We start from the raw sequence: 23,163 nt of genomic DNA, 5'->3' as shown, positions 1-23,163 counted from the left end.
AACAAACTAAATTAAATAAAAAAAAAAAGAAGATAAATAATCAAACATGGCTGGAAGTACAAACCATATATCAATAGTAACTCTAAACGTTAATGGCTTAAACTCTCCAATAAAGCGACATAGGCTGGTAACATGGATTAAAAAAACAAATCCAACAATATGCTGCCTCCAGGAGACACATCTGATTGCAAAAGACATACACAGGCTGAAGGTGAAAGGTTGGGAAAAAATATACCACACACACGGTCCTCGTAAGCAAGCAGGGGTGGCCATCCTCATATCGAATAAAATCGACTTCAAGACTAAGTTAATCAAAAGGGATAAGGAAGGACATTATATACTGTTAAAAGGAACCATTCACCAACAAGACATAACAATTATCAATATTTATGCACCAAATAATGGTGCTGCGACGTTCATAAAACAAATTCTCCTCAAGTTCAAGAATCAAATAGACCACAACACAATAATTATGGGTGACTTCAACACACCTCTCTCACCATTGGACAGATCCTCCAAACAAAAGTTGAATAAAGAAACTATAGAACTCAATATCACAATCAACAACCTAGACTTAACTGACATATATAGAATATATCAACCATCATCAAGTGGATATACTTTTTTCTCAGCAGCACATGGATCCTTCTCAAAAATAGACCATATATTATGCCATAGGGCAACCCTCAGTAAATATACAGGGGTGGAGATAATCCCATGCATTTTATCTGATCATAATGGAATGAAACTGGAAATCAATGATAAAAGAAGGAAGGAAAAATCCTACATCACATGGAAAATGAACAATATGTTACTGAATGATCAATGGGTTACAGAAGACATAAAGGAGGAAATAAAAAAATTCTTAGAGATAAATGAAAATACAGACACAACATATCGGAATCTATGGGACACAATGAAAGCAGTTTTAAGAGGGAAATTCATAGCCTGGAGGTCATTCCTCAAAAAAAGGAAAAACCAACAAATAAATGAGCTCACACTTCATCTCAAAGCCCTAGAAAAGGAAGAGCAAAACAACAGCAAATGTAGCAGAAGGCAAGAAATAATTAAAATCAGAGCGGAAATCAACGAAATTGAAACAAAAGAAACTATTGAAAAAATTAACAAAACTAAAAGTTGGTTCTTTGAAAAAATAAATAAGATCGACAGACTATCTATGCTAACGAAGAGAAGAAGAGAGAGAACTCAAATTACTAACATACGGGATGAAAAAGGCAATATCACAACAGACGCTACAGAAATACAGAAGACAATTAGAAATTATTTTGAAAACCTATATTCCAATAAAATAGAAGATAGTGAAGACATCGATAAATTCCTTAAGTCATATGATTTGCCCAGACTGAGTCAGAAGGATACTCACAACTTAAACAGACCAATATCAATAGATGAAATAGAAGAAGCAATCAAAAGACTTCCAACCAAGAAAAGCCCAGGACCGGATGGGTATACAGTGGAGTTTTACAAAACCTTTAAGGAAGAATTAATACCAATACTTTTCAAGCTATTTCAGGAAATAGAAAAAGAGGGAGCTCTGCCAAATTCATTCTATGAGGCCAACATCACCCTGATTCCGAAACCAGACAAAGACACCTCAGAGAAAGAAAACTACAGACCAATATCTCTGATGAATCTAGATGCAAAAATCCTCAATAAAATTCTGGCGAATCGGATACAAAGGCACATCAAAAAAATTGTGCACCATGATCAAGTAGGATTCATCCCTGGGATGCAAGGATGGTTCAATATACGGAAATCAATAAATGTTATTCACCACATCAATAGACTTAAAGATAAGAACCATATGATCATCTCAATAGACGCAGAAAAAGCATTCGACAAAGTACAGCATCCCTTTATGTTCAAAACATTAGAAAAACTAGGGATAACAGGAACTTACCTCGACATTGTAAAAGCTATCTATGCTAAGCCTCAGGCTAGCATCATTCTGAATGGAGAAAAATTGAAGGCATTCCCCCTAAAATCTGGAACAAGACAGGGATGCCCTCTATCACCACTTCTATTCAATATAGTTCTCGAAACACTGGCCAGAGCAATTAGACAGATGAAAGAAATTAAAGGCATAAAAATAGGAAAGGAAGAACTTAAATTATCACTATTTGCGGATGACATGATTCTATACCTAGAAGACCCAAAAGGGTCTACAAAAAAACTACTAGAACGAATAAATGAATTCAGCAAAGTGGCAGGATATAAAATCAACATGCATAAATCAAAGGCATTTCTGTATATCAGCGACAAAACTTCTGAAACGGAAATGAGGAAAAACACTCCATTCACAATATCCTCAAAAAAAATAAAATACTTGGGAATCAACCTAACAAAAGAGGTGAAGGATTTATACAATGAAAACTACAAAACCCTAAAAAGAGAAGTAGAAGAAGATATTAGAAGATGGAAAAATATACCCTGTTCATGGATAGGCAGAACTAACATCATCAAAATGGCGATATTACCAAAAGTTCTCTATAGGTTTAATGTAATGCCAATCAAAATCCCAATGGCATTTCTTGTAGAAATAGATAAAGCAATCATGAAATTCATATGGAAAAATAAAAGACCCAGAATAGCAAAAGCAGTTCTAAGCAGGAAGTGTGAATCAGGTGGTATAGCAATACCAGATTTAAAACTATATTACAGAGCAATAGTAACAAAAACAGCATGGTACTGGTACCAAAACAGGCGGGTGGACCAATGGTACAGAATAGAGGACACAGAGACTAATCCACAAAGCTACAACTATCTTATATTTGATAAAGGAGCTAAAAGCATGCAATGGAGGAAGGATAGCATCTTCAACAAATGGTGTTGGGAAAACCGGAAATCCATATGCAACAAAATGAAACTGAATCCCCTCCTCTCACCATGCACAAAAGTTAACTCAAAGTGGATCAAGGAGCTAGATATCAAATTAGAGACTCTGTGTCTGATAGAAGAAAAAGTTGGCTCTGATCTACATATTGTGGGGTCGGGCTCCAAATTCCTTAATAGGACACCCATAGCACAAAGGTTAATAACAAGAATCAACAAATGGGACTTACTTAAACTGAAAAGTTTTTTCTCAGCAAGAGAAACAATAAGAGAGGTAAATAGGGAGCCTACATCATGGGAACAAATTTTTACTCCTCACACTTCAGATAGAGCCCTAATATCCAGAGTATACAAAGAACTCAAAAAATTAAACAATAAGAAAACAAATAACCCAATCAACAAATGGGCCAAAGACCTGAACAGGCACTTCTTAGAGGAGGACATACAATCAATCAACAAGTACATGAAAAAATGCTCACCATCTCTAGCTGTCAGAGAAATGCAAATCAAAACCACCCTAAGATACCATCTCACTCCAGTAAGATTGGCAGCCATTATGAAGTCAAACAACAAGTGCTGGCGAGGATGTGGGGAAAAGAGTACTCTTGTACATTGCTGGTGGGACTGCAAACTGGTGCGGCCAATTTGGAAAGCAGTATGGAGATTCCTGGGAAAGCTGGGAATGGAACCACCATTTGACCCAGCTATTGCCCTTCTCGGACTATTCCCTGAAGACCTTAAAAGAGCGTACTACAGGGATACTGCTACATCAATGTTCATAGCAGCACAATTCACAATTGCTAGACTGTGGAACCAACCCAGATGCCCTTCAATAGATGAATGGATACAAAAAATGTGGCATTTATACACAATGGAGTATTATACAGCACTAAAAAATGACAAAATCATGGAATTTGCAGGGAAATGGATGGCACTAGAGCAGATTATGCTTAGTGAAGCTAGCCAATCCCTAAAAAACAAATAGCAAATGTCTTCTTTGATATAATGAGAGCAACTAAGAACAAAGCAGGGAGGAAGAGCAGGAAGAGAAGATTAACGTTAAACAGATACATGAGGTGGGAGGGAAAGGGAGAGAAAAGGGAAATTGCATGGTAATGGAGGGAGACCCGCATGGTTATACAAAATTACATATAAGAGGTTGTGAGGGGAATGGGAAAATAAACAAGGAGAGAAATGAATTATAGTAGATGGGGTAGAGATAGAAGATGGGAGGGGAGGGGAGGGGAGATAGTAGAGGATAGGAAAGGTTGCAGAATACAACAGTCACTAATAGGGCATTAGGTAAAAATGTGGATGTGTAACCGATGTGATTCTGCAATCTGTATTTGGGGTAAAATTGGGAGTTCAAAACCCACTTGAATCAAATGTATGAAATATGATATGTCAAGAGCTTTGTAATGTTTTGAACAACCAATAAAAAAAAATAAAATAAATTATGTGCTATAAATATTGACAATTTAATTCCATTATTATTGAGCACCTTCCATGTTCCAACTACATTTCAGCCAATAGATACACTGTATTGACTAAAAGACAAAATTTCCTGTCCTCTTGAAATTTGCTTTCCAGTGGTTAAGATGATTGTTTATAATCCTAAACATGGTTTATATTCAGAGCCACCTTTTATGTCTTTGTTTAGGAGCTTGGAATACTAGGAAGCACTTGTTTAGAAGCAGAAGGCCATCAGGAACTGATTTGTGTTTTATCATAAACAAGTCAAGACGTTCATCTCACGAGAACATAATAAAGATAGACTCTAAAATTCTGACAAGGTATTTTTACATATTTGAAAGTAAAAGTAAACATGAGATCAATCTGTGGCATTGATCATGTGGTAATCGTCTGAATCAACAGAAAATATCATGAGTGCAAAAAAAATATCACAAATTACTGTAGGATTTTTGCTTGAACAAGCAGCAGTTAAAATTAAAAAATAATAATTAAATGTCATCATTTATTTAAAAATATTACAATGTGATATAAAGAAGTTTTCTTCCTTCCTAGAAATAAATTCTTACTTTTCATAAACTTATAACCCTACTTTTAAGTGTGACCATATCAAATCTGTCCATGTTTTTCACTTACCCAAGGAAGTATAAATTTGGTTTGGTCAGATCAAAGTTATGTGGGATCTCATTACAGACAAAGGTATTCACTAAATTTTTGAACACAAAAAGCTCAGGTCTTAAGTTTTTGAACAATAGTTTAGGCTCGTGAGATTTCTAAATAAAAAGTCAGCAGTCCAAAGCATTTTCTATAACATTTTAAAATGTGAAGACAAAATTGTGGCTAATAAGAGCTGAAGGTCAGTTTGAGAGGTAAATACCACAATGAAAAAATACTGGCAGTCAGATCCAAATGTAGAAGTCAATTATGACTTAAAATATTAAACTTATAAAGTTAGAGCTTATATGTATATTCTGTACTTGAAGGGCAGTATGTGTCAAGATATGAGAAAAATATTCTACTAATATCCCAAGCAGCACCAACCAGTCCTATTTTATTCCTAGTTTTAACTGAGACTTTTCTGAGCTCCAGTTTGAAATGAGATGAAAAAAGATGTCCAGATATAATAAATAAACTAGCAATTATGTTTATGAGCTGATTATGTTTACCTGTTTATCTCCATTTTCAACAAGCCATTTGCAAAATTCATCAATGGCAGTCAATGTTTCATAATCCTCTAAGCCCAGTGTTGCTTGATATGCACTGATACTTTTTATAAAATATGCCTCAACAGCATCTGGAAAAAATAAAGACAAGTGCTAGCCTTCACAAGTTTCTAATATCAGCTTTGGTTCAATCAACACTTTGACACTTAAAGTTCAGGCTTACTTTCATATTACATCTCATAAGTACCCTTAAAAAAGACCCTGATGCTATCAGATGCTTTCCATGATATAATACATGTATTTAATGTAGAAAAAGAAAGTTCTATCTGAATATTCTTATTATCCTAAAAGCTAAAATAATTACCACATGAAACTCCCAAGTGTACTGCAAGACAATATTTTTAACTAAAACTCTTGATACAGAGATCACTGTTTATTGAGGTTCCTATTTTGTGAGGGATGGAACCTCAATAAACTAACCAGGGTCCCAAAAGAACTAATTTCTTCCAAGTACAATGTCCACCATGACCTAATAATATTGCAGTAGGTCCCATTATTGATTTTACATCTTTTTTCAATTAATTCAATGCTGTAAGTTATATTCTAAGCACACTTTTACTGCATTCCACAAATTTTGATGTTGTTCTCATTTAAAAAATATTAACTCTAAATATTTTAATTTTCTCTTGAGAGTTCTTCTTTAACCTATGCATTATTTAAAAATGTGTTATTTAATCTCCAAATCTCTGGGGTATTTTTTCAGTACCCTTCTGTTATTTATTTAGTTTAATTCCATTGTGGTCTGAGAGTACAGATTGTATGATTTCTATTCATTTAAATTTGTTATGACCCAGAACATGGTCTATGTTGGTGAATGTTCCATAGCAGCTTGAAAAAGATGTGGTTCTGTTGTTGACTGGATGCAGTCAATAGATATCAATTACATAAGTTGACTGATGATGTCATTGAGTTTAAAGCTCACCTTTATTGACTTTTGTCAGTTGGAGCTTTCCATTTCTACACTTGATCTTAGCCAAAAGGCCAGGAAGCAGTGCACCTGTCCATTTCTGATAGAAGGGTATGGAAGTCTCTATCATAGTGAAAGCGTCTATTTCTCCTTGTTAGTTTTATCAATTTTGCATCATGTATTTTGACATTCTGTTGTTAGCTGCATACATGTTAAAGATTGCCTTCTTGGAGAACTGACCCCTTCATTGTTATATAATGCCCCTCTTAATCCCTAATAGCTTTTCTTGTTCTAAGTCGACTCTTTCCAATACTAATATAGCCACTTTTCCCTTATTTTGATTAATGTTAGCAAGGGATATATCTCTTTTTTTTCCTACAATATATTTGCCCAGTTTTGGTAGATGGTAATGCTAGCCTCATAAATTAGTTCAAAAGTATTGCCTACTCTTGTATTTTCTGGAGGATATTAAATAGAACTATTATTATTCCTTCTTTAAATGTTAGGTAGAATTCCACAGTAAAATCATCTGTACCTGGAGATGTCTTTTCATGGGAGATTAACAACAAATTCAGTTTTAAAAATAAATAAAGATCTATTCAGGTTATGGCTTTGATGTTTTTGATTTTAAGTACAACACTTTTATGACAGACACAGTTTTAGATCTTTTTATAATTAAGTCAGTCAACTTCTTCTCATGTTATATCTTTATTTATGCTTAGAAAGTTCTTCTTTCCTCCAATTTTAAATTTTAGTACTTTCTATGTCAAGAATGTATTTTCCTCTGGCTAATATATATTTTTAGTTTTCATGTGTAAAATCTCAATCTATCCAGAATTTAACTTAATTAACGAATAATAATGATTTGAAGATATATATTTTAACATTAAAAATTAGTATGTAAGAAAAAGATAAGGTGCTCTTAGAATCTACCAACTCTACAAACATAAATTTGGGGGGATTTTCCCCCTCACAGAAAAAAGGCTAAAATTCCACATGTTTATAAATATGTTAAATTTCTTAACACTACAAAAACTACTTTTAAAAATTTTTACTATACATGGAATACATAAACTGTGCTTATACACAAAGAAATATTAAAATGAGAAAATGATGAGCTGGAAAACACAGAATTAGAAAGTCTTCAGTGAACATTTATGCTTAAGCAAACAACTTAATTAAAATGTCAAAACTTCTGCAAACTAAAAAAAAGTGTTTATTTAATGACATGGGGAATAAAACATTTTATAATCCTCTCTTCCTCTTCCCCACCCAACTGAAAAATAACGTACACCAAAATGAATTACTGTTATAAGCAGAAAAAAGTAAACATTTGAAAAATGTTCAAATTGCATTGTTCACAAATCCTAAATTCCTCCTGACTGGGCATCAACTCAATCAGTGTTCATTTCTGGTCAGGCTAGCTATGAAAAATATACTGTCTTCCCTTCACTGGTTCATTTCTTCTTCTTCTTTTAAATACAAATACTCTTCACAACTCTTTTTTTTTTTAAATATTTTGATTTAGATGTTGATAGACCTTTATTTTTTTATTTATTTATTGATATGCGGTGCTGAGAATCTAGCCCAGTGCCTCACACATGCTAGGCAAGTAGTCTACACTGAGCCACAGGCCCAGCCCCTCACTGGCTCATTTCTGTCTCTCCCAAAGTCACCCACTTTCAAAAAGATGATCTTGCCAGGCAAAAAAACTCTGTCTGAAAGATCAATCAATCATTGGCTTTCCTCCAGTAACTCACTCTAGGAAATAGGTCAAGAAAATTCTAACTGCTACATTGTCTTATAAGCCAGAGGAAAAAAACCCAGGAAGTTGAGAGTGGAGGAAGAGGGGAGGACCAGCCAGTGTTTTCTTTTATCATTAGTTTTCCTTATTAATCAATACATCACAAGTCACTTTCATAGTATGGATGATTTCTACATCTTATAAAGGTACCTTATACTGAGATTCTAAAAGAATAAGGGAAATACAAAAATAGATGATTTTATTGGTTTTGATGTTCCAAGTAATATGGGAGGATGTTATCAGGTCTAAATTCATGTGTAATTGATCTTGTACAAAATCATGACCTGCCTAATCCTTCCATCACAAGCATCAGTAAGTAATAATAATATTTATTATAGATAGATTGTTCACTAATATCTTCCCATATTCACTGGGAAATGATGAAAACTGCAAGGCCACGTCTTCTACCTACCCCTGTGCTGGGGCTTTCCAGACATGGCATAAGCTTTGGCTAGTAATGCACTTGCCTCTGCAGTTTGAGGGCTGACTTCAGTGAATGAAGAAACAGAGATAGAATAGGCCTGGAAAAAAAATCATGACAAAGTAAGTACCCACATGACAGTTTTACTGTAGATTTTCTGGTAGCTTTGATAGAATTGCTAGTTGATTGAAAGCCATGGTATAGCTAATCATGGAGTTAGATGAAAGATGCCCCAGCTGTACCACAGCTTTGAGTCTTCCTCAAGTAATTTCACCTTCTTATGCAGAAGGAACATATGGTTCCTACTGATTAGGGCTTGGGAAAGATGAAATGAGTTGGTGTATGCAAAACTCTGGGCACAGTTCCCAGCACATGGTAAATTCTCAATCAATATTAGCTAGTGTTAATTTTACTAGGTTTCACAGCAAAAATAAAATTATAACTTTAACCTCCACAAGAGTTCAGTATCAAAGTCAATTGTAAAGCATGGATCCTACAGCCACACTGCCTAAGTTCCCATCCTGTCTTAGATTAATCTCCATAGAAGATAGATCACTTAGCTTCTTCAAACATAATACAGATGACAGAAACAGAACTGTCATAACCAATTGTTGTAAATATTAATGAGCTGATAGATGTACAGTGTTTAGAACATCACTTGGCATTCAGTAAGAACTAAAGAAGTCTAAGATTTCATTATTTATTATTATTTTTTGTGCTAAAATGAAAAGAGCATCAGAAAGAAGAAAGAAGAGTAAAAACATCTAGTCCATACCAACCAGCAAGAAAAGAACACCTGTACTGAATATGTCATGGGCTGAACACTGAGAGGTGTTTGAAGGAGTTGGACTATCAGACAATGCTGTAAAGCCAAGATACAGAGCAGAGTTGTTTTTTTTTTCTCATTTTTAAGTTTAAAATGACTTTTTTATTTATATCAGTAGTCAGATGGAAGTGATTTTGTTTCACTTAACCAAAGGCACTTAAGTATCGATCTGAGCAGTATTGATTAAGTATTGATTCATATAGGTCAGAAAATAAAAATCTTGTCCCCTGTCACATTCAATAAATTAAAAAATGTTTACTCTTATTGTGTTCCATTTGTGTATGATAAATTGAATGCATTCTGTTGTCATGTACCACTAAGTAGAACAAATTAAAAAAATAAACCCCCCAAAATTTTAAAAAATGTTTACTCTTTCTATTCTGAAACCATGAGGGCTCTTACACTGGAGAAAACTTAAAAATTTATAGCAAATTGTATATAATCTTAGGATGTATTCCAAATTTTTTTAAAAATTATTTATTTGCTCTACTTTGCATACAAGCAGAGAAATGAAAAATTGTGCTCCATTTGTGTGCTATGAACTAAAATGCATTCTGCTGTCATGTATAACAATTAGAACAGAATTGTTTTTAGTGTCCAGGGTGAAATTTTCTGGGTTCAAATCCCCACTTTTCCACCTGCTATACAACTTCAGCTAATTAGCTCTAACTGTTTGTGCTTTACTTTTCTCATCATTAACACGAGATCAAAATAATAATGATACCTCCTCCTTCATAGGGTTCTTGCTTGGCTTAAGTGAATTAAAACATACTCAAGTATACATAATAAAAGCATTCCATGAGTTTTAACCCTTATTTTTTACTTATAAAAAATATAAATAAAATTTTATTTTTAAAATGGGAAACACTGATATTTACAATTTTATCCATTTTGATCTGGCCTTGGCTTTAAGAACTCTTGAACTCAAAACCCAGAGCAGCTTCCTCTAAGAGTGGATTCCCTGCCTTTAGAGATGTATTTCCTAACATTTCTCCATCGTGGGATGCTTATTCTCTTGGATTGTCAAATTATATGCAATGCCTTTTCATTAGCTATCTGTTTTCACATATACTCTAAGATTGCACTACAAACTTTTCTACAATGCAGGAAATCCAGCCTTTTGTTTTGTTTGTGGCTACTGGAGATACTTGAAGCCACAAGCAGCATTCACATTCACAAGAAAAGATACATTCAACTAGCAGTTTGAAGTACACAATATGTCAAAGTACCCTAAACTGTTTTCATATGATAGACTCAACATTCCTTTCCTGTGTTCTGTTTTGTTTTGGTTTCCCTTTGGCATTTGTCAAATTAGTTACCTCCAAGTCAAACAACCTTTTATCAGTTTAACCTTAGACTTAGAAATACAACCAGTTAGTTTAGCTTAAAGGATAAATGACAACATTATAACATGATTTTTTCATTTAAAAGGCCTTTTGTGTTTGCTGAAGACCTAAGTTCAGTTGCCCCTATGTTTTTTCCCCTAAGAGTAAACTCACACTTGGCCTTCCTCTTCCCAGTACCCAAAGAGATGAGAAAAAAGCCTTGGAAGGCGAGAACTGTCTCTTGACAAGGTTGCACAGCTGATATACTCACCTGAGTCAGTATTCTTTGCTCAAGTCACCTAAGGTTGACAATGGGTGTTGTGTGGATCTGGCAGGAAGTCAGGGTTAACATGGAACCAATCCCACCCCCTTGTTCTAAGAAACCCACAAGAAGCCCACACTTCCCTGACCCTTGGGCCAAACAAGACCAGGAAGTTTGGGTCCCAACCAACTCACTAACCTGCTTCAAGTACTGGATGGCCTGCTCATGGTTCCTCCTCAGCTGCTCAATCTGGGCAATTTCCTCATAGAGACTAATCAGATCTGATGTGTCATTACCCTCGGTAGCAATGACATCACCAATTACCTTTTCAAAGTATGCCAGAGCTAGGTTCAACCTATGGATGGCCAATGAGGCTCTACAAGAAAAGGAATAAAAGTAGAAAGTCACTTACTTTGCAGACACAAGGAATTAATCCTAGGAACTAACAAATTTGACCTTTATATGTCAATCATTAGGGTACCTGGCTCTGGAGCCAGCTTTACTGTAAGTAAACTCCTATTATCCTGCATTTTACTCATCAGATTCTACTGCCTACATTCATTTAACCCATTAATATGTTGTGCCATCAACTAATTTTTATAAAAAATGGGAAAATGGCATCCAACAATTCACAAGATGGGATAATTTACTCAGAAACATACTCTCAAAAATCCAAATAAAAGTTTATCACCTCTAGTTCTCTCCCTTTCAGGTCAAAGAAAGTTTCTGCTTTGTTTTGAATTAATTTGTTCATCCTCAGTTAAAGATGAGAAAACATTGCAACAATCCCTTTAAGGAGGTGGCTAAATAACTTATGGCACCTTGTATACTAAAGTACTTTACCGAGTCCTGGTTTTTATAGATTAACAATGTGGAGAAATATTCAAAATGTGCTTAATTTTAAAAGCAAGATATAAAACTATGCATCAAATATGATTCTGAGATAGATCAGCAGACATCCAGCCAAAGTGTTCACAGTAGTTGTATCTGGGTGGAGGTACAACTGACTGTTATTTTCTTCTTCATATTCATTTGTATTTTCAAATTTCCTACAACAAAATTGGAAATATAACTTTTTTTAAAAAAATAAGGATCAGGCTCTCATCAAGGTTTATCTTTCTAGAAACAACAAGGCACAGTGAGAAAAACATGGGTAGTTCAGAACTGGTTTTTAATGGCTAATAGCTTTATCAAATGTCAGAAGCCTATGTTTTCTTCCAAATTAAGCACATAATTAAACACATTTAAATTACAAGGTTGTTGCAAAGATTAAATACTATATGTAAAAATCACCTAAAATATAGCAGATACACATACAGTCATTATTACTTTCCCCTTATCCCTTGATGCATATTGAGGTGACTTTTAAAAATTATTTTACCTAAGGCATTCTAGCAATAGTTCCTCTTTTTTTTTTTTTAAGCTGGAAGGTTTATCCTTCCCCTGAAGATTAGGATTAATAATCAAAAGAGCACTGGTAATATTATCCAATAATTCTCTGTAAAAATATTTTTTTTCCTTTAGTTGTATATGGATACAATGCCTTTATTTTTATGAGGTGCTGAGGAACAAACCCAGCGCCCCATAATGCTAGGCAAGTGCTCTATCACTGAGCTACAACCGCAACCCCATAAAAATAATTTTTTAATCAATCAGACCACTATTTCCCTTGACCATAAAAGCAGAATTATAGAATGACAATGGCTTTCATCAAGGGATTTCAGGGTGATATTAGCAAGTTGTCTGTCCCGAATATCCTCTTCAGTTTCCTTACCCTTAAATGGAAAAATGGACTTGCCCTCACTAGATATTTGATTGATATCTAACAAAGTGTGATATCTAATATCAACTAAGTGTGGTACAAAAGGTGAGCTATGGATTCAGATGCTTTAGTTACAAACATGGCGCTGATCTATTAGTGACAGAACTACTCTTTTTCTGAGTTAATCTTTCTGTGCCTTAAACATGTAAAATCAAAATAGTAAAAATATCTACCCTCATATGTGGTGGTGAGGACTGGATGAAATAAATTATACGTACTCAGAACAGTGTCAAGTACATAGTTGGACTGCAAACATTCTAACACGTAGAATAGTGCATGCACAAAATAGCTACTCAGTAAATATTGTGGACTGAATGAGTAAAATAAGCACTAGAATTCATTCTGAAAAAGGAACAAGGCTTTCTTTCGTATAAGGCAGAAAAACATTAGCCACTGCCCCATGTTATAGCAGTAGACATTACCATACTCTAACTTATGGACTTAAGTCAATAGTTTGATTTAGCTCTGGACATTCTAACATCTCCCCACTATTTCCCATTTGACTTTTAGATCCACAGTTGTTTAGAGGAGGCAGAGGTGATGAATGCATTTTATTTACTTACCATTTGGCCCGTTGGCCTACTGTGCCAAGTGCTAACAGTTTTGGAAATAGACTGCTTTCAAGGATTGAAGATATTTGAAAAATCTAGGGAACAGTATAAACTTTTCTTTTCTCTCTCTCTCTCTCTCTCTCTCTCTCATAATATGATGGGCCTACTCTCATTTCTAAATATTCTGATTCTCAAAGGATTCCTATTCTCAACTGCAAAAAAAAAAAAAAAACCAGTTAAGTCTTATTCTAGCTTGAACAAATTCCATTAACTTTGTTTCCACACGGAACAATACTTTCCTTAAAAAAATGCATGTGCTGTGCATAGCTTTCATGGCATCCAATTAATTCTCTCCATTAAATGTTCCTTCCCTGTTAAGATATTAAAAGTCAAAAGTAGGAGGCAATTCAGGGAAAAACATAATCAACCCTAGAATAAGTATGAGAGGCAGTACACAGAAGGGCTAAGAGTCAATGAGTTCATATCACAGATCCAGCACTTACAAGATAGGTCACCTGGACAATGTGTTTAACTTCAGTCTTGGTCTCCATGCCCTCTCTCTAATGAGAGCATAGTTATGCCAACTACATCAATGATGATTGTGAGGATTAAGTAGTGTGGCAGTGCACATTAAAGCTTGGAGCAGAGTATACATTTGATAAATAGAAGCCTCTTTTATTATCATGAGTTTCTGTTTTTTTTTTAACTATGAATATTTTTCTCCCCTTCAATAGAGCACAAAACAATGTGCTACTCCAGGCCTTATTCATAAGCTTCAGCTTCTCTACACCCAGATCTTACCTGCCCAAAGCAATTGTTAGATCTTTCTCTGAGACGTATAATCCACATCCACAAATGCCTCTCTTAGTTAATCCTTTTAGTTCCTTCATTAGTCTGTCTGCCTTCTGCAGGTTGAAATAGGCCTCTCTGCCAGTGAAACAGTCAAGGCAAATTCCAGGCACACAAACTAACTGTCACTGCATAGGGACAGCAGTTGATAAGCAAACAAAAGGGCCCCTTGGGAAAATGAAGCAGTATTTGAAAATGGGTACTTAAATATGTGTGTATTCTCTGTCAAAAAGGAAGAATTCTCTGGAAAAAGCGGGGCCTTCAGTTTCCTGTGCAGATTGCCTAAATTCAGGTCTGCAGTGGATGGTAAGGGTTTGCAGGTGTGGATGGAAACAGTAAATTACACTAAATTTCCTTTAGCAGCATCTATTGCGTGACAACAGTTATTCATTTTTCCCAAGTTGTTTCATAGGAATGGTAAGAGAGGAACTAATTATGCTGAGAGGGACTTTCTGGGTCACTTAGAAAATCCAGGAAAGGCAGGTTTTTGGCCAGAGGCAAATAGCGGGGGGAATCCCCTCAATTCCCAAATACCCTTCTATTTCCCATATTTTCAGTAGCCCCCTGCTAAGAGCATAATAGACTAAGGACACAAATCAGATTTCACAAGTTGAGCTCCAGAATCAAAAAGTGGAGAATGGAATGTGTAGAGAGAACATCATGATTATTCATGAACGTAAGAGACCCTTAGCGTCTTTCTAGTGGAGACAGTAACTATAAAAATCACTTGCTTCTTGGGAGAGGTGCTATTATAGTTTGGTTCTTAAATGTCCCCCAAGGTCCATGTGCTAAAGGCTTAGTTCTTAGCATGGTGCTACTGGGAGGTGGCAGAAGCTCTAAGAGGCAGGACCTAATGTGAGGTCACTGGAAGTGCACCCTTTAAAAAGATGGTGGACTCCAGCCCCTTCTTCTCTCATTTGAGGTTCTGCCCCTACCATGATGTGCTGTGTTGCCACAGGCCCAAAAGCAAAGAGGCCAATAGACTGTGAACTAAAACCTCCAAAACCTTCAAATTCTCCAAAATAAATTTCTCCATAAGCTGATGTATCTCAAGTATTTGTCAGAATGACAGAAAGCTAACATGGCCACATATCACAGTCACCCTCTGGGGACATGGAGAATGACCTCTTTCATCTAGTTTTCTTGGCTTCCAGTTTCACAGACAATATTTTCAACAACATTCCAAAAAATCTAAAATAATAAAAAATCCATAAATAGTGGGTTTGAGCTGCACATTTCAGTCATGTGGGGGACTTCTAAACATCTCAATGAATAAATACTTCTCAAACTTACTAAATCAAAAACTCTGGGTTGGCATCCATAGAGCAGTAATTCCTAAGATTTCCCAGGGAATTACAATGTGTAGTCTAGTTTGCCAAACTGAGACTTAAATTACTGCCCATTCTCTCCATTTTTACACTGCCACCACCACTGCTCACATCTGCATTGCTAATACTTATTTTCTTGTATGCTCAATGAAGAACACCTCAAACATGGAGAACTTTCAACTGCTGAGTGATATGTCATTAGTGAGATCGTTCCGATGGCTCAACTCACGGCTTGCAAGACTAAACATGGGAGGAAAATGCCTACCTTCTAGATGGAGACAGGCTTGGAGGGCTTGGAGGCTGGGATGCAGCTACAGGGACTTAATGTCACCTCCCACCCTCCCATGATGACCCTCCTGGAGTATATACCCTGTGGTCCTGATCCCCAGACCCTTCTGAAAATGAAAGGATATTGGTTCTGTAGGAGCCAGATCACACCCAGAGTGTAGTTGAGCATGATCAGAGCTTCCAGGATTTCCTTTTTCTCCTTGTCTGAGGACGCATTTCCCTTCCAGGTCAACAGTATGTTCTTGGCAGATTCAGCATGTTTCTTGGCCTGAGCTGGGAGGCCTGGAAAAAAGAGAGCAGGTGGCAGGAAAAAAGATGTTAAAAAGCCACGTTCCAATCAAAGACATTCCTGGAGAGGAGAAGGTGGGCAGTATAACTGTCATATAGTCATTAGTTCCTAAACCTGGCTGTGAATCAGGATTATCTAGAATGCTGGAAATTATCTAGAAATCTATAAAGAATATAGATTTTTGGGCTCCACCCAAGACTTCCTGAGTTGGAATCCCTAGAAGAATGGAGTCCAGAAACTTCTATTTTTAACTTCTCAAGTGGTCCTTACACAGCCCTCCTGGCATTAGTCTGTGGACTTCAGTTTGGAAATCACTAATAGAGACAGAAGTGGAAGCTGAGAACCCCCTCCCCAGTTCTGTTGCTAGTACCATGTGATTCTTTCCAACCACAAAGCTTATCCCCACTCCAAATGTCAAATGACAACAATAATTAAAGAAGCTGCCCCTTACCAGACACATGGAGATAGTCCAGGAACAAACTATGTTATGCCATAGAGTGCTGTGCTTTGAGCTTTCTGGAAAAGGCATTCTATAAATATAAAGCTTATGAATCCAATTATTTCCATCTGGACATTTTTTTAAATCCTAGATGAAGCTAGTAATACTAATTTGTCACACACACACACACACACACACATAAAAGGAATCCAGTTTCTAAAGCAGTGAGGCCCTCACTAAGAAGACAAAGGGAATATACCAAACCCCAGCTAGACAGACTGGTAGGGATTTCCCCTTGTTCAAAGGCTAGTGTTCCCAAGTGCTTTCCAGAGCTGTCTGTCAAGTTAACAGAGGTAGACTTGGAAACATTCAATGCACATCCTCATCTTCTAGCCTAACTTGTGTTTTTCCCTTTCCCTGACGGGAAGAGGGAAGCCCTGACAAAGAAAGGCCAGAAGAGGACATACCATCCTAGCTCTCTTTCACTCTATTAAAAAACAGTGCTGGAGTTCGCTTTCATATCTCTCTCTCTCTCTCTCTCTCTCTCTCTCTCTCTCTCTCTCTCTCTCTCTTTCTCTCTCTCTCGGCTCCTAGGGGCTGCTAAACATTCATCCCTGCCAAGTATGCCCACTGTGCCCCTCACTTCACACCTCTGGCCCAGGTCCTACACAGCTCGCCCTGCCTTTGGCCCTTGGTGTCTGATTTCACAGCATGGATTCAAGTCAAAGGCAATAGGGATAAATTGAAAGGATGTGACCTTGATGCCTGCAGCCCTATATGTTCTAACGAGGAGGACCTCATTAATGAGTTGCCACAATGCAAGGAAATGATGCCTCCTCTGTGAAAGTTCTAAATGTAATCCTGAACCAATCATTCTCTGTTGAACGCTCAGGGGTATCGTTTCTATAGGTCTTAACTGAGGAGAGAAATGGACTCTGTGGTTAAAGAGAAAGCTGTTAGCAAGTGCCAGTGGTCCTCAAATTGTCTATGCAGATTCCTGGGCCACACTTCAGTGGTTACAGTTGATAAGCAACTGGGGAGAAAGCTATGAATTCACATTTACAAGAAGCAATAAGGTCTCAGGTGATAACCAAGAATTTACATAGGTCACATCTTAGGTGACATTAATGCAGGCTGTCTGAGGTTCACACCTGGATGGACACTAATTTAGTAAAATCTTTATATAAGAAGCGGGACTTGTTTTTGAAGGGTAGACAGGATTTTGATGGATGGAGAAGAAGAAGAGTTTCCACTTGGACTAAACAGACTAAAGCCATAAAAGCAGAATAAGCAAATGTATGTGTGTGTGTGCGCACACACACACACACACACACACACACACATGCACGTATATGTGTTTGAGGCTAAGGGGTTATAAGAGTGTTAGGGAAGGTAGTAAGAAGACCACCCTGACTGAAGGATAACTTTTAATTTAAAGATATACAAAGTAAGCACTGGATATGTAAAATGAAGTCTTAGGTGCTACTGTATTTATGCTACTATAACAGATTACCCAGACTGGGTAACTGATAAAGAATAGAAACTTGTTTCTTAAAGTTCTAATGTTGGAAAGACCCAGATTCAAGGTAGTGGCCTCTAGTTATTTGGGTTCTCTTGCCATGTCCTCACATGGGGAAAGAGAGAGAAAGGGGCTCAGTTCTACGTGAAGCCACTCTTACAGGGGACTTAATCCCATTCGTGAGGGAGGTGCGCTCATGACCTAATCACTTCTTCATGGTCTACTTCTTAACACTGTCACATTGTACACATGAATTTTAGAGGGGACACATCTAAACCACAGCAGATGTCAAGATGAAGAGGTTGGGTTGATTCTTTAGTCATTATAGGTCTCCAGAAAGAAAGCAGAAACTAGTAGACTACAGAAAACTCTGCCTGGGACCTGAGAAGCTGGAATTTCTACTTTATAAACCAAGACAATAAAGTGAGAAACTGAGAGTCTTTTGATCAAACAGGCTAGTTTCCACAACCAAGTGGGCCCTTGGGAGTATGTTATATTAAGAATTGCAGCAACCAATTTCAGATGCTTCCCTGGGTTCTCAGGAGGAGTCAGGTGAACACCACACACATCAGCACAGCAGCACCCCTCTGGGCTCCTGAATGGGAAGCAAAACAATTGGCACTAAAGAGAGTGGCTTCAAGGCAGTCCTTGGAGGTTTGCAAGCCTGCCTCCTCCCTGCCAAAGTGCCCAGGGCTGGTTGTGAAATCTCAGGAGGTAACTTTCCTCTAAGCTTTGCAGCTGATTAACAATCCAGGGGGATTCCCTGACTCCATGCTACCCTGCCCCACACTGGGGTCCTTCTGATGAAAAGCTGAGGTAGTGACCAATACAGCTTAAGCGAACTAAACTGTATCTTGATTTAAAACTACTTACTATACTTTAAAGCAGGCCCTGAAGGGGAACATCACTCCTTTCACCCTCTGACGATCTACTCTGGTCCCCAGGTAGGAAGCATGGATTCCTATGGGTACATAAGGTGTGTGTATAGGGGATGGAAATAAAAATTTCTCTACTATCTTTTTTATCTTATTCTTTTTTTCTATTTTTACAAATGTTTATAATATTACATGGCATATCAATCAATACTGTTGTACATAATATATAATAAATATACACATACAGAGTATGTTTGCTCAAATCTTTCAAGTGATGGGAACTAACTCACAAAAGATTGGAGACCACTGTTCTAGACATGTTTTCCACCCTTTTTAAGTATAAAAGAGTCCTATTTATGTTTAAAAGAAGTTCACATGTCTTCTCCACTTTGTGATAATAATTATTTTTATGGCACATACTACTTAAGAAAATTCATGACAAAAAGTACTATGAATTCATTATCAGCAACATTTTGAAATGAATTCACATTTTATTAACTGCAAAAACACCCTCTTTTATGCAAAATATCACTGTCTAAATGTTTATTTATAGGAATTATTATTGCACCTAATTAGGGAGCACACTACAGGTTTGTGTTTTCCCCATCTCCAAGCCATACATCTTCAATCCTGGTATCTGCCCTTAGATCAGTCATTCTCCTTTACTGGCCCTCTCAGACCAGAGATACCATCCTTTCCTCCTGGCACTGATAGTAACCAGAGAGGTTAAATTCAGAGTGGCAGCAAGGTCTGCTTCCATAGCCTGAGATTCGGCAATTACCAAAAAATGTTGATGAACTAGCAAAATGGGTCCAAAGATTGTCCACTGAACATATCAATCATTTTACTCTGGTCTGGGTTAGAGTTCTATCACTAATGTTAACTACAAGACTCAGGCCAGAGAGAATTTGCTCAGAACTACCCAGTCTTTGGAAGTTGCTACTGTTATCAGAAAACAGTCAGTTTTGATCATTGTCTATATTTAAAAAGTTTCTGTGGCACAGTGATTAAGAGACCAGGTATCAAGTCAAACTTCCCAGATATAAATCCTGGCTTACCCACTTAGTAGTATTCATTTGGTCTTGAACAAGTTACTTATCTGCCTGTACCTCAATTTACCCACCTATAAAATGGCAATGAAAATAATGTCTATCTTGGAGAGTTGTTGCAAGGATTAATTTAATTCAAAAAAAGAGATTAAGTAGTGCCTGAATTAAATAAGGTTCAAGAAACACTAGTTATTATTATTGCCAGGGTCCATTTCTCTTATGGAGTGACTATTATGTTTGTCCTTACTTTAGACATTTTTCATAGTACTGCTTATAGAATCTCTGAGAAAAGGCAGCATTCTCACAATACTTCAGGTAGGTAATAAACTCCTTGAGGACTAGATTTTGTGGATTTTTTTTTACTGTTGGAAATTTTTAATCAAATGAATTTCTAAAGGCAGATACTCAAAGTCCATGTTCTTTCACTCCATTAAAAATTATTGGTGCATTCTGATTATACATATTATTGGGATTCATTGTGACACATTTGTACATGCACATAACAATTTGATCTATTTATTCCCCAATATCTCCCTTTCTCCTTCTTTTCCCTCCATTTGATCCTCTTCCTCTGCCTTACCATTTTTCCTTCTATTTTCACTAGATATCTTTTCTTTTCCATTTTTTCCCTCTCTAGTTTGACATATGATAGAAAGTGCATGACCCTTCCTTGACTTTCTGAGTCTGGCTTATTTTGCTTAACATGATTTTGTGAATTTTAGAATTCTCTATTCTTTCTGTACCCGATTTTTAGACAGAGTTCATAACTTGTACTTCTTTTCCTGGATTTCGTAAAAAAGTTCTGAATGCCTAGAAAGTTCCCAGTAATAACAGGCTAACTGATTAATTTATTGCTTCATTAATAATAAGCAAAACAGCAGGAAAACTACTTGTCCACATTAATGTATTCTCCTTCCTGAACATCTGAAAACAGTTCACCACCAGAGGCCAAACTGCCCTGGTGTTCTCTGCCTGCCCTTTCCTCAGAGTTCCCCAGGGCAGCAACAAGATTTTCACTGCTAGCACCCCTAAGTCTGTCTCACCACAACAGCCATTTGACATGCTCTGCTTTACAAGGACTTCATGTTCTCTTTGGAACCCCATCCTAGCAGTTATACCATTTTTAAAAACCCTCAAACTCTTTAATCTAACTGGCTTCTTCCTCTCTATCTAAAATCTTTTTGCATCTTCTCCTTTTGTAAATAACCTTCCCTTGTCTTTTCCGCCCTCTCTTTTCTGCCCTTTTACTTTTCCCTTCTTTCTTTCAATATATATTATGTAGAATATTAGTCTAGTCACCAGCCCCTGTTCCTTGGATTCTTCTGGGAACTGGCTTCTGCTCCAATCATTGTGGGAAGCCTGTTCTCCTGAGGTCCCCTTTAAGACCTCCTCAAAAATAAATCTAATTATGGATTCTCAGTCCCAGACCTTGCTGCAGCATCAGATACCCTTATTTGTTGGAGGTGGAGGTACTGCATCCACTTGGTCCTTTATAAACCTTCTCTAATTGAGCCTTTGCTGACTCTTTTGGTAATGGTCTTTGGGTTCATTGTTCCATTCAGGGCCCATTTTCCAAGTCTTTGTTTCTTCTGCTTCTCTCTTTGCCTCTCAGAGTTTATTCAAGTCCATTAACTTCACACTTGTCCTCCATGCTTATCATTCCCATTCCCCTTTCCAGCTGTGTTCTCCAGCAGTCCTCCACACTTAGGATTTTCTTTCTCTCCTCTCAAGTTTTGGTCCCAAATGTCGAACAATTAGTTAAACTATATCAGTGAGTTTCCCTATTGCAATTCAAAATTAATACATCAAAAACTAAACACGATTTCCTCTTTGAGTCTACTTCATTTTAGGACCTATCTCTGAAAATGGCACCCTCAGGGGCCTAAGCCTTCAACTTCACTTTAGAGTATCACTTCTATACAACTTCAAATTGAAAACCATTTCCTACCAATTATTTCTTCACTGTCTTCCTTATAATGATCTTTTTGAATAAGTAATTTCTCTGATTGAAAAGTTAAAATTACATGAAAAGGTAAACATTGAGAGGTATCCCTTCCAACCCTGTTTCTTTTCACCATAATCACCCTCTAAGTAACTTTTTTATTTCATTCCTGTATATCCTTCACTGCATCTTCTTCATGTAAATTTAATCCACATTCTCATTTCTCTCTGCCTCTTTCTTATAAAAAGAATCATGTTGTAACACTGCTGCAATGTTCATTTCCTTTCCCTTAAACATGCATCCAGGAGATCTCTCTCTAGAAGTGTACAGAGGTTCCTCGTGCTCTTTTTAAAAACTGTTGTTGTGTATATACTGCTTCTCCATTGATGGACACCTGGTTTTTTTGCAATCTTTTACTACCATAAAAATGCTGCAAAGAATAATCTCGTCCATATATTACATGTGTATATTTAGGAAAGATGCCCAGAAGTAGGATTTCTGGTTTAAAAAAATAAATGTATCCTTCCTTCATTGGCTCCTTACTTTGTCACCAGTTCCCTGTCATTAGCCTAGTTTTAGACTTAGATGACTGAGATAGCTTTCACTCTAGCTCTAATTACTAGACTAAATATTAAAGTACACTTTGATATTTTCACCATTCTGATGGAAAATCTCTAATAATCCTCCCTCCATACCAAATAAATTACAAATTCCTTTACCCATATTTACAATTTCACTGTGGTCTACCCCGTGCACCCTCCCTTCCAGGTTCATCTTCCCAGCCCAATTCTTATCCAGCATGCTGCTTCCTGCTGTCTGAAGAGACACTGCATGTTCCTTCTACGTGCCTTTGCTCACGTCCTTCTCTTTGACTAGAAATATCCCACCTTTCTTCTGCCACCCAAACACAATTTACTTTTTACAGTCCTGCTTGAATGCTGCCTCCTTTCTGAATCTACTAATTAATTACCATCTTAGCCAGGAATAACTTCACCCAATTTTTCAAAGCCCTTTATTTAAACCAATTACATGACATTTATCTTAAAATGTCTTCTATCACAGGTCTATAGTAGTTCATTTCCACAATTGGTTGTAAATTCTTTGAGGGTTTGTACACATTA

At 36.7% G+C, this 23,163-nt stretch overlaps 1 protein-coding gene across 1 annotated transcript in view; it reads right to left on the bottom strand.

The window, feature by feature from the left end:
• The window catches only part of Ttc23l (tetratricopeptide repeat domain 23 like), a 48,490-nt gene that overhangs the window by 10,442 nt on the left and 14,885 nt on the right, over window positions 1-23,163 (bottom strand). Inside the window, exons 5-9 of the mRNA XM_027936195.2 lie at window positions 16,055-16,211; window positions 14,266-14,397; window positions 11,290-11,467; window positions 8,670-8,778; window positions 5,490-5,617 (exon numbers count right to left, since the gene is read on the bottom strand). Of these exons, the coding sequence (XP_027791996.2) occupies window positions 5,490-5,617; window positions 8,670-8,778; window positions 11,290-11,467; window positions 14,266-14,397; window positions 16,055-16,211 (704 nt within the window). The remainder of the gene's footprint in view (window positions 1-5,489; window positions 5,618-8,669; window positions 8,779-11,289; window positions 11,468-14,265; window positions 14,398-16,054; window positions 16,212-23,163) is intronic.

Source organism: Marmota flaviventris, chromosome 5 (genome assembly GCF_047511675.1).
Source record: "Marmota flaviventris isolate mMarFla1 chromosome 5, mMarFla1.hap1, whole genome shotgun sequence".
Classification (NCBI taxonomy): Eukaryota; Metazoa; Chordata; class Mammalia; order Rodentia; family Sciuridae; genus Marmota; species Marmota flaviventris.
This window is presented reverse-complemented; position numbering and strand designations above follow the sequence as displayed.